Source organism: Scylla paramamosain, unplaced genomic scaffold (assembly GCF_035594125.1).
Source record: "Scylla paramamosain isolate STU-SP2022 unplaced genomic scaffold, ASM3559412v1 Contig26, whole genome shotgun sequence".
Lineage (NCBI taxonomy): Eukaryota > Metazoa > Arthropoda > Malacostraca > Decapoda > Portunidae > Scylla > Scylla paramamosain.
The window spans coordinates 930,001-941,241 of record NW_026973691.1 but is presented as its reverse complement, the minus strand read 5'-3'; the positions used below and the strand labels follow the sequence as shown (position 1 = coordinate 941,241).

At 46.9% G+C, this 11,241-nt stretch overlaps 2 protein-coding genes across 5 annotated transcripts in view; both read left to right on the top strand.

Annotated features, from left to right (window-relative positions):
• Positions 1-20: 20 nt before the first annotated feature.
• Positions 21-2,024, top strand: LOC135097597 (uncharacterized). Its single transcript, XM_063999523.1, has 4 exons — positions 21-334; positions 779-1,017; positions 1,371-1,478; positions 1,835-2,024. The coding sequence occupies exons 2-4, from the start codon at positions 796-798 to the stop codon at positions 1,871-1,873; spliced, it is 369 nt and encodes a 122-aa protein (XP_063855593.1). The 5' UTR covers positions 21-334; positions 779-795; the 3' UTR covers positions 1,874-2,024.
• Positions 2,025-7,820: 5,796 nt separating this feature from the next.
• LOC135097596 (uncharacterized) overlaps positions 7,821-11,241 on the top strand; it is a 17,807-nt gene continuing 14,386 nt past the window's right edge. For 3 of the 4 annotated variants that reach the window (XR_010265873.1, XR_010265874.1, XM_063999521.1), the window contains exons 1-3: positions 7,821-8,009; positions 8,386-9,153; positions 9,495-9,677. Coding sequence is in view for 2 of the 4 variants with exons in the window: in XM_063999521.1 (XP_063855591.1) it covers positions 8,007-8,009; positions 8,386-9,153; positions 9,495-9,677 (954 nt within the window). In the remaining 2 variants the exon portion in view is untranslated. The remainder of the gene's footprint in view (positions 8,010-8,385; positions 9,154-9,494; positions 9,678-11,241) is intronic. The other variant, XM_063999522.1, reaches the window with a different exon arrangement.

Sequence of the window (11,241 nt, the reverse complement as noted above, 5' to 3'; positions counted from 1 at the left end):
GTGATGCTGCAGATGATACTGGCATGTTGAGTATTATAATTAGCCACAAACACTTGCTTGCTTACTTTCATGTCTACACAGGTTCGCTTGGTGCAAGGAGTTGGCACAGGAGGCGTCCGAGGCTGTGCAGAGCGGCCGTCTGAACCTGGTGCCACAGCTGCACAGGAGGGCTTGGCATAGCTGGCTGGACAACATCACAGACTGGTGTGTCTCCCAGCAGCTCTGGTGGGGCCACAGAATCCCAGTGTACCACATCACTGCAGCAGACGGCTGGGAGGTGTGGGTGGCGGCTGCTTGGAGGAGGATGCAAGGCGGAAGGCTGTGGAGAAGGAAGGTGTGTGTTTACCTAGTGTTAGTTTGGATGGTCTAATATATGGCAGAAATGTTTACTTTTTATTGTTTTTCCTTCAGTTGATGTACATTCTTTGTGTTGTATCTCATAGTGTGTTCCTATTATCAGTATTTCCGTGGGGCAAAGCTGTACCTAATTGTAGTTTTCCCTACAGTTGAGGTGCAGTCCTTGTCTGTATCACCTTTATTAACCTACTCTGGGTACCCTTCTATATTTCTGTGAGGAAAAACTGCATTATTTTATATCATTCAAGTGTGTGTGTGTGTGTGTGTGTGTGTGTGTGTGTGTGTGTGTGTGTGTGTGTGTGTGTGTGTGTGTGCAAACCCTCATTAAAATAATAAACCTCATGTAGCAATAGATAATAAAAGTCTTGACGGCTACGGTAATAATCGCAACTTTCCGTCTTCACCCTGTGCTCCTCCCCAGGCACACCCTTGGCCTCCATGTCCACCCAGCAGGAGGAAGATGTTCTGGACACCTGGTTCTCCTCTGGCCTGTTTCCCTTTGCCTCGCTGAGCTGGCCGGGTCAGGGGAGGGGAGAGACCATGCCTGACCTTGCTCGCTTCTACCCAACGACCTTGGTGAAGACGGGTCATGACATCCTCTTCTGGGTGGCTCAGATGGTCATGCTGGGACTCAACTTGACAGGGAGGCTTCTCTTTAAGGTGAGGCCATCTGGGTCTTGCTCTCCTGGTCCTGTTCTCTGTTATTGATCTTGTTTTTGTTCCTTTGTCTTAGTGTTATCAGAAACTCAGGTAACTAATTGTAGGTGTGTGTAATTAGTCCATATTTTCATTGGTATATAACTAAAATATCTGTTAATACTGTAAACTCTAGCATTACTAATTGTTTGATAAAAAGATGGAGATTTCAGAAGGCTAGTAATGTTTATAGGTGGTGATAGATTGAAAGAATTGACTACCTGCGTGTTACCTCTCCTTCCTCATATAATTTGATAATTAATTGTTACCAGTATTGCCTGTGCTATATCACCTGTTATATGACCCTCCCTCCCCAGACTGTGCTGCTGCATGGCCTCCTGTGTGATGGTGGCGGCCACAAGATGTCCAAGTCCTGGGGCAGTGTGATAGACCCCCTGGATGTCATCAATGGGGCGTCCCTGGAGGTGTGTGACTTGCTGGTGCTGGAGTGTGTTCTGATGTTCATTGGGTGTGGTGAGCAGTATCTGGACAGCAGTTGATACATGAATATCTGTGAAAGCTTCTTAGCAAGTGTATTTTTTTGAAGGAGCGCTAAAGACAGAGAGAGATTTTTAGATGTGATGGCAAAAATTGTTATTATAATTCTGTTTTCTCTCTTTTCTCCTTCTTTGTCTTTTCATCTCTTCTCTTTTCTTCTTTTCCCTCTTCTCTACTTCAATTTTCCTGCTCATCTGTGTTCTCTTCTGTTTTTCATCACATTTCATCCCTTCCCTTCTCCCTCGTAGCCTCTCATCCTCTCACCACCCCTTCATGCCCTCAGGTACTGTGCGAGAGGGTGGAGGGGAGCCTGAATGCATAAGAGGTACTCACTGGTATCAGGATGAACTCCCCCACAGGCATCCCAGAGTGTGGAGCTGATGCCCTTCGGTTCACTCTGTGCTCCACCAACTTCAAGAGTCACTGTGGCATAGATAGATGAACGTGTATGACTGTGGTGCTTCGAGTCTTGTGTGGAGTTACCAGGTTGGTGTATGGATGAATAAATGGAGTAGAGATAAGATTTTGGTGAGTGCTCTTGTAAGATCAGGGTAGGAGTGCTTCTCGTCTCTGTCAAGGGCTAAGGTGTTGAGTGTTGAGTGAGTGTGAGGGTGAAAATTGTGTGTTTTGGTATATGTAGGAGATAAGATTGTAGTGAGTGCTCTTGTAAGGTTAGGGTAGGAGCGCTTCTCGTCTCCGTCAAGGGCTAAGGTGTTGTGTGTTGAGTGAGTGTTTGAATATATTTGTAGGAGATAATATTTTAGTGGTTCTCTTCCCCAACAAGGGTTAACGCATTGAAAGAGTGTTGTGGGTGAGAGTAACGGTGAAAGTTGTGTGCCTTGTCTTGGTATATGTAAGAGATAAGCTATAATAAGTGTATTTGTAAGGTTAAGGTAGTAGTGCTTCTCTTCCCCAACAAAGGTTAAGGTGTTGAAAGAGTGTTGTGAGTGTGAGGTGGGTGTGAAAGCTGTGTGCCTTGCCTTGCTATGCGTTTGTACATCTCTTATAACACTTCCCTGCCTGATCAGCTGTGTTTCCATCTTTGCCCTTGTGGTGTGTGTGTGTGTGTGTGTGTGTGTGTGTGTGTGTGTGTGTGTGTGTGTGTGTGTGTTATATATAAAATGTAAATAAATAACTACATTTCTACTCTACTGATGGGAGAAACACGCTTCTAAAAGGCTCTATTCGAAGTGGCACAGGTTTTTAAGGATGTTTTTTATGGTTTTAGTGACAAATTAACATTCCTACATTACTAACAGGAGAAACACTCACGAAAACCTCTGCTAATCATCTTTGTGGCCTTTGGAATCAATCGTGAGAGAGAGAGAGAGAGAGAGAGAGAGAGAGAGAGAGAGAGAGAGAGAGAGAGAGAGAGAGAGAGAGAGAGAGAGAGAGAGAGAGAGACACACACACACACACACACACACACACACACACACAGAGGGACATGGAAGAAAACTAAAAATAATCACTTGCAGAAGGGGCATAAAGAAGTTTAGCTTCCTTCATAGAAGCATAGCGGCATGGAATGGACTGGAAGGGGAAGTGGTGTGTGCTACAAATATTCATGACTTTAAGGAAAAGTTGGATAAAAACAGTTATGGAGACGGGACAGTACGAGCTTAGCTCCTCTCCCCCGTGTCACAACTAGGTAAATACAACTAGGTAAACACACACACACACACAGACCTTAGCTAACAATTTCACACATTCCTCCTTCTGCCCACTGAGTGGGTGTGTATCTGCATGTGGGTGGTTGTGTCACCTGACTGCAATCCTCAAGAGGTGTGTGTGTGTGTGTGTGTGTGTGTCTCTCTCTCTCTCTCTCTCTCTCTCTCTCTCTCTCTCTCTCTCTCTCTCTCTCTCTCTCTCTCTCTCTCTCGAGTGAAATAGTTATCCAAACAGCCTATTAAAGAGAGAGAGAGAGAGAGAGAGAGAGAGAGAGAGAGAGAGAGAGAGAGAGAGAGAGAGAGAGAGAGATGAAGGGGAGGGAAGGCCCATAGCCAAAAGGTGTGAATGGATTTACTTGATCCCCTTCCTTTGAGTGAACTGCCGCCCTTCGTATGGAAACTTTTACTTGTTAAGTTAATCCACCAAAGATTAGAAGATGTGGAAAGTTGAGTGGAAAAGACCTGCCCTGGGTCCATCATTTTTGTGAGTGACTTTTACCAGAGACGAGGGTGTGAAAAAATTAGTTAATCCATCTTGTCCTACCACATCTTTCCTGACTCCCAGACCAACATGAAGCATTTCTTTTCTTTCACAGCCATGTCTATGCACTATACTGGCTAGAAATTGCACAATCTGCTTCTTTAATTGTTTCCTTTCTTGAATGTGCATATAAATGTTTTCAGCTGTGCATTCCATGCTGTGTAATGTTGTAGTGAATGATTAAATTCTAGACTAAGTTGTGAGTCAAACATGTATCAAGCAGCAGGAGTATTGATGTGTGCGTTTTCCCTGCAGGTGGTAACACGGAGAGCAAGTGGAAGAAACCTTGGGGGACTTCCATGACTCAGGAACAAGCACACCTCACTGGGAGCCTTGTGACTGACAGGTGGTTCAGGTGAATACTGTATTTTGTTGGCACAATTGAGAATTCTCTGTCCAAAATTCCAAAATCTGAATGTTTTTAATTGTCATGTCATGTAACAGATGGAAAATCCCACAAAGTGGTGGAAAGGTTTGCACTGCAAAAGAAAAGAAAAAAAAAGAAAGAAATGATGAATTGTAAAGCCCCACAGACCAAAGCTCTGATGCTTGACTTACTGCAATGGGAGGCACCAAAAACTGGCAAGTTGTCATCACACACACATACTCTGAAGATGTGATGCTCAGTTTTTTAATCTGACTGTGTGCTGAGCGCATAACAGAGGTGATAGTGTCTGGCATGGAGGCATACATTCTCTCGCTCTTATTCTCGGCCTAAACCTTCCAAACCTTGGTTTAACACGACCTGTTCTTGTGCTATACATGATAGAAAAGTGGCTTACACAAGTCATTTGAGCCTTTCATCACCAAAATCTCATGCACTTTATATTTTTGCCCAAAGTCATGCCAAGTCTTTTCTCCAACTAGCCAAAAACTCCTTCATTAATAGAAAGTGTCAAAATCTTTCAAGATCTAACTACCCTCATGACTTCTGGCAACTAGCCAAAAACATCTCCAATAACTTTGCTTCTTTTTTCTCTCCTTTATTTCAATCAAATGGCACCACTGCTATCACATCAATCTCTAAAGCCGAACTCCTTGCTCAGACCTTTGCTAAAAAGTCTAACTTGGATGATTCAGGGCTCGTTCCTCTCTCTCCTCCACCCTCCTCCTCCTCCTCCTCCTCCTCCTCCTCCTCCTCCTACTACTACTACTACTACTACTACTACTACTACTACTACTACTACTACTACCTATTAAAATTCTTTGCAGTGATGTTTTCCTTACTACTACTACTACTACTACTACTACTACTACTACTACTACTATTAAAATTCTTCGCAATAATGTTTTCCATGCCCTCACTGGCCTAAACCCTCGGAAGGCTTATGGACCTGATGGGGTCCCTGCTATTGTTCTCAAAAACTGCGCCTCTGTGCTTGCACCTTGCCTAGTCAAACTCAACTCTGTCTGTTAACATCTACCTTTCCTTCTTGCTGGAAGTTTGCCTACATTCAGCCTGTTCCTAAAATGTGTGACTGTTCTAATCCCTCAAACTATGTCTTCTTGTTTTAATTTCCTGCCTATCTAAAGTTTTTGAATCTATCTTCAACAGAAAGATTCTTAAACATCTATCACTTCACAACCTTATATCTGATCACCAGTATGTATGGGTTCTGTCAAGGCTGCTCTACTGGTGATCTGGCTTTCCTTACTGAGTCTTGATCATCCTCTTTTAGAGATTTTGGTGAAACTTTTGCTGTTGCCTTAGACATATCAAAAACGTTTGATAGAGTGATACAAAGCTTTGATTTCCAAACTACCCTCCTACGGTTTCTATCCCTCTCTCTGTAACTTCATCTCAAGTTTCCTTTTTGACCGTTCTATTGCTACTGTGGTAGACGGTTACTGTTCTTCTCCTAAATCTATTAACAGTGGTGTTCCTCAGGGTTCTGTCCTGTTACCCACTCTCTTATTATTCATCAATGACCTTTTAAACCAAACTTCTTGTCCTATCCACTCCTATGCTGATGATACAACCCTGCACTTTTCCACATCTTTTTGTAGATGTCAAAACCCCTCAGGAAGCAAACAGCTCATGCAGGGAAACCACAGAATGCCTAACTTCTGATCTGAAGAAGAATGAAACAAGAATGAAGAAATGAAGAAGGAAATATAAAAATAGAAAGAATGAATGAGGGAAGAAGATGATAAACACGACAGCAGGTAGCAAGAAGGTATCACCACCCTGATAGAGAAGAGGCGAGACGTGGCCACCGAGAAGAACAACAAGGTGCGGTGAGTCATCACAACACTAACAGGGCCGGAGATTAGCACAAGATTACAAGAAGAGGTACTCAGGAGGCCATCAATGAATTAGTAATACGAGGGAAGCAGAGGTCACCAGGAGCAGATGATGTGGACAACACGGACAGCCGGCACACCATAGGAACCGCCGCCTTCTTGTTCCTGATTAGAAGATGCGATTACCAAAGCTACTCAGGAATGAATCTTATTGAAAGTTAAGAGAAAATAAACTGTCTGATCGAAGTATGGGAAGAAAAATAGAGTTACTTGAAAGTGGACCTTGCGGAAAGTATAGGAAAATGAACCATATGATCAAAGTTTGAGAAAATGAATATACCTACTTGAAAATTAACCTTATTGAACGTTACAGGAAAATGAACCGTATGATCGAATTACTGGAAAATAAATGTTATAGCAACGGGAGCCTTGTTGGGACAAAAGGTCGCTATAACATCACGTGTATATTACAAGGTGTAGGAGACGGGAATAGACAGAAGCAGACAGAGAGACAAGCTACACCAGAGAGGGTCAAGATGGGCAAGGTCCCTGTCACAGTGCCAGTAAGTAGAACCAGATAGTTGTAATGCAATCACAGTAAAATGTTGGTGTTATATTTTGACAGAGAGGGATTGGGTGGTGTGGGGTGTGTTCCTCATTGAATATTACCTGCCAGGTTTGTGTAGGATGTGATTTATCATTGAGTATTAAATATGTGAAGTGATTTGAATCGGAAGTGTAATGTGAAGTGTTCCAGATATTTAATAAAATTTATTTGAAGAGAGATGAAACTATTTTCGTATTTTTTTCGTTGTTGTCGTAAGTCGTATATGATCGTCTGAGTGTAAATATATGTAAATAACACAAATTAGGTAAAAATTATAGAAACTTAAAGCGTTCCCTTGAACCCACAAAAGCCAGTCTTATAGATTAAGGACTCACCAACACCGTGCAAAGTAGAAACACGACATTACAACGTGGCGGCGCCAGTGACAGTGATATGTGTTGCATCACTCATAACAGACAGGACAGTATCTCATCAATAAGAGGACCACACCTCGGTGAGGAACATTTGTCCCATCACGGATCTGAGAGGTAATTGTTATTCAAATGTTAAGGAAAGAATACTTCTATAGAGCGGAATAAAAGTAATGTTTGTGTTGTTCACGTTGATGGTCGGTCAGTTCAGCAGTGACATGAAAGTCAGCTGCCAGACAAGGCGGGAGTTGCTTCGGGTATCAGTGTGGCAGCTTTTCCCCGACATGAGGGGCGATTAAAATTATCAGATACTGCGATTCTTCCAGTGGCCACCTCCCCAGCTCCCCGCCGCCAGTGGTGTGATACAAGTAGTAATCTTATCACTCTTGTCTTGACTCGCCTGTGGAGTGTTGGCGGTGGAGTGAACACGTAGTACCTCTGGCAGCATCACCTGGCGGCGCTGGTAACGCGGAGAAACATAGGTGTTAAAGCTGCTCTTCATCCACCCATGCTGCCCCTCTCACCGCATCAAATTTTCTCAATACTAATTCCTTTGGATCTTCATTAATGCGTCTACCCCCGTGAGTGAGCCATATGAAGCACACGTAAGCATCACCACCCTTGGCTTGACACGCTCCCACAGCAACAAGGTGCATGCTGGCGTGTGTGTCAGAGCCTTACAGCGACCTGTTGCCCCCACACGGCTTCCATTGCTATAAGATTTATTTGCCATTACTTTAGTTTATTTTACTATAACTTTAAGTGAGCTTATGTTTTGACTAACTGGTTAATTGCATCTCCATCCAATCAGGAGCAAGGAAGGCCAGCAACACAGAGGCAGGCAGCCTGAAGGAAGGCCAGCAACACAGAGGCAGGCAGCCTGAAGGAAGGCCAGCAACACAGAGGCAGGCAGCCTGAAGGAAGGCCAGCAACACAGAGGCAGGCAGCCTGAAGGAAGGCCAGCAACACAGAGGCAGGCAGCCTGAAGGAAGGCCAGCAACACAGAGGCAGGAGTTTGAGCCATGGTGAGTGTTGTCCTCAGCAGTATTGGAATTATATATATATATATATATATATATATATATATATATATATATATATATATATATATATATATATATATATATATATATATATATATATATATATATATATATATATATATATATATATATATATATATATATATATATATATATATATATATATATATATATATATATATACATACATATTAAATGAATGGTTGTGAATGAGGGGGAAAACATGAAGGTTAGGGGTTAATGGTGGAGGAAAGATTGACAGTAGCAGCAGCAGCAGCAGCAGCAGCATGAGGTGTTTGATGTGGAGAGCGTGCCGAGCTGGGTGGAGTGAGTCCCTCACGCCGCCTCTTTGTTGCAGGATGACAACGTGGAGGAGTGTCCAGTGTGCCTCACCACCTTTGACGACACCCTCTGGCGGCCACGCAACCTGCCCTGTGGCCATACAGTGTGCTCGCCGTGCATTGACGGACTGAAGCAGCAGGGTGCCATCACGTGCCCCACCTGCCGGGCGAGTCACGCCGTGCCCGAGGCGGGCCAGTTCCCCATCTCCTATATTACAGAGGGCCTTATCAGGAGACTGAGAAGACTGGCCTCTCTGCCAGCCGAGCCAGGGAAGCAGGCAGCCCCACCAGTGACACGGCCTGCACCAAAGGCGACAACGGGATTCAGCAGGAAGGCACAGTCCCTGCTGCAGGAGCAAGAAGTGAAGGTCCTGGCTGCCATCCGCTCCTGCCAGGAGGAGCAGAGCCAGCTGGCCGAGTATCTGACAACCCTCGGTGGCTGGAGCAGTCGCCAGCAGCGGCTGCAAGACGAGCTGCAGACTCTGGTGGACCAGAGCAAGAGTGCCCAGGAGGCGGTGCACCGCGAGGAGTCCCGGGTAGAGGGCAGGCAGGAGGAGGTGCGGCAGAAGGAGCAGCAGCTGCACGCCGCGCTACAGTCGCTGCGCACGGCCGCAACACGGCAGGAAGCTTACGAGGTCATTGAGGACACAGACCTTCTGGTGGAGAAGGACAGTCAGACAGAGGGGTGTCTGGGAGTGTTTCCCAACGTCCACGCCGTCACCACCGTCACCAGGGTGGGTGTGGCCTCACACTTGTTGTGCTTGCAGGTCACTCCTCTGGCCACGGTCAGTGAGTGAGTGAGTTTATTGAGCACACCTCAAGCTGTGCATACAACACTCACATACAACACAGTGTTTGTAGTCCCAAACATGTGCTTTACTCCACAACAATGTTAAAGCATTAAACTCCAAGTAGCGCGTCAACACTTCATCAGTCACTTGTTGAGTTACAGTGGTACACAGTATTAAACTAATTACAAACACTTACTTCAAACCACCATTATTAACACTCCTGCCTAGATCATTTACCTCAGGCCACGCCTCCACCACACGTCCCTCCATTTGCACAGTACCCTACACACACACACACACACACACACCCGCCTCACTGCCGCGCTGTGTTTCAGGTGGCAGAGGCATCGCGCGCAGCCCTGCAGGCCGCCACCGCTGCCGCTGCTGCCACACAGGCAGCCCTGAAGGCAGCGGGCACTGCTGCTGCAGCCTCGGGGGACTCCAGCCTCCCAGCAGCCTGGGCCGAGGCCTCCTCCATCGCGGATAGGCTGCAGGCCCTGCTGGCGCCGCCCCTGACGGTGAGTGTGGCAGGCCTCGAGTGTCACTGCTGCCCGGCGCTGCTCTTGCTGCGCGGCTCACGGCTCTCTCTCTCTCTCTCTCTCTCTCTCTCTCTCTCTCTCTCTCTCTCTCTCTCTCTCTCTCTCTGCCAGTGTGGGGTGATGTGCTAAGACGGGTTTGCAGGGGCTGTTTTTCCAGCCGGCTGGTCAGCCGAAAGCCTTCACACGGTGGAGAGCAGCCGCTGGCCCGCTGGCCCGCTGCATCACAACGAAAACAATCAAGATGGAATCGTCCTCCAACGAGCTGGCTGCTATGGCTGTGGTTTTGCTGTGCTTGAAGAGAAAGCAAAGGAAGAAATGAGTGTGGAGTTGTTCATGGTGTATATAGTATGGCAGGCTGTGGTACTGTGGTGCTGTGGTACACACGTGCTGGGGCGGTGGCTGCCTCAGTGCCTGGTGTATATAGCCTGGCAGGCTGTGGTGCTGTGGTGCTGTGGTGCTGTGGTACACACGTGCTGGGCCGCTGGCTGCCTCAGTGCCTGGTGTATATAGCCTGGCAGGCTGTGGTGCTGTGGTGCTGTGGTACACACGTGCTGGGCCGCTGGCTGCCTCAGTGCCTGGTGTATATAGCCTGGCAGGCTGTGGTGCTGTGGTGCTGTGGTGCTGTGGTACACACGTGCTGGGCCGCTGGCTGCCTCAGTGCCTGGTGTATATAGCCCTGGCAGGCTGTGGTGCTGTGGTGCTGTGGTGCTGTGGTACACACGTGCTGGGCCGCTGGCTGCCTCAGTGCCTGGTGTATATAGCCTGGCAGGCTGTGGTGCTGTGGTGCTGTGGTGCTGTGGTACACACGTGCTGGGGCGGTGGCTGCCTCAGTGCCTGGTGTATATAGCCTGGCAGGTTGTGGTGCTGTGGTGCTGTGGTACACACGTGCTGGGCCGCTGGCTGCCTCAGTGCCTGGTGTATATAGCCTGGCAGGCTGTGGTGCTGTGGTGCTGTGGTACACACGTGCTGGGGCGGTGGCTGCCTCAGTGCCTGGTGTATATAGCCTGGCAGGCTGTGGTGCTGTGGTGCTGTGGTACACACGTGCTGGGCCGCTGGCTGCCTCAGTGCCTGGTGTATATAGCCTGGCAGGCTGTGGTGCTGTGGTGCTGTGGTGCTGTGGTACACACGTGCTGGGCCGCTGGCTGCCTCAGTGCCTGGTGTATACAGCCTGGCAGGCTGTGGTGCTGTGGTGCTGTGGTAGACTCGTGCTGGGGCGCTGGCTGTCTCACTGACCACATAAACAAACATAAAGTTCCTCATCTGTTTTCCACAATTTTTATAAATGAATGTAAATATTTTATTTATTTATTGTACATAATGGCAGACAGTCAATGGTTATTACTAAAACACTTGCCAACAACATTCCTCCTATTTTCAATTTTATATTGAGAGTTGCTCTCATTTGACCCGGGAAAAATGGAGGCAAGGCGGCCCACACACCGGCTTCCTGGCTGCTCCGGCAATTCAGCAAATCGCGGCTGCATTTCGTTCCCGGCTGCACGATCCCGGCTAAAAGCAGCCGTGAATTGCCTCATGTAAAACC

Bases quoted from the DNA above. Each gene is read 5' to 3' on its own strand.
- LOC135097597 (XM_063999523.1), top strand. From the start codon at position 796: ATGTCCACCCAGCAGGAGGAAGATGTTCTGGACACCTGGTTCTCCTCT. The intron at 1,018-1,370 runs GTGAGGCCATCT...CTCCCTCCCCAG, and splicing joins CAGGGAGGCTTCTCTTTAAG to ACTGTGCTGCTGCATGGCCT. The intron at 1,479-1,834 runs GTGTGTGACTTG...TCATGCCCTCAG, and splicing joins TCAATGGGGCGTCCCTGGAG to GTACTGTGCGAGAGGGTGGA.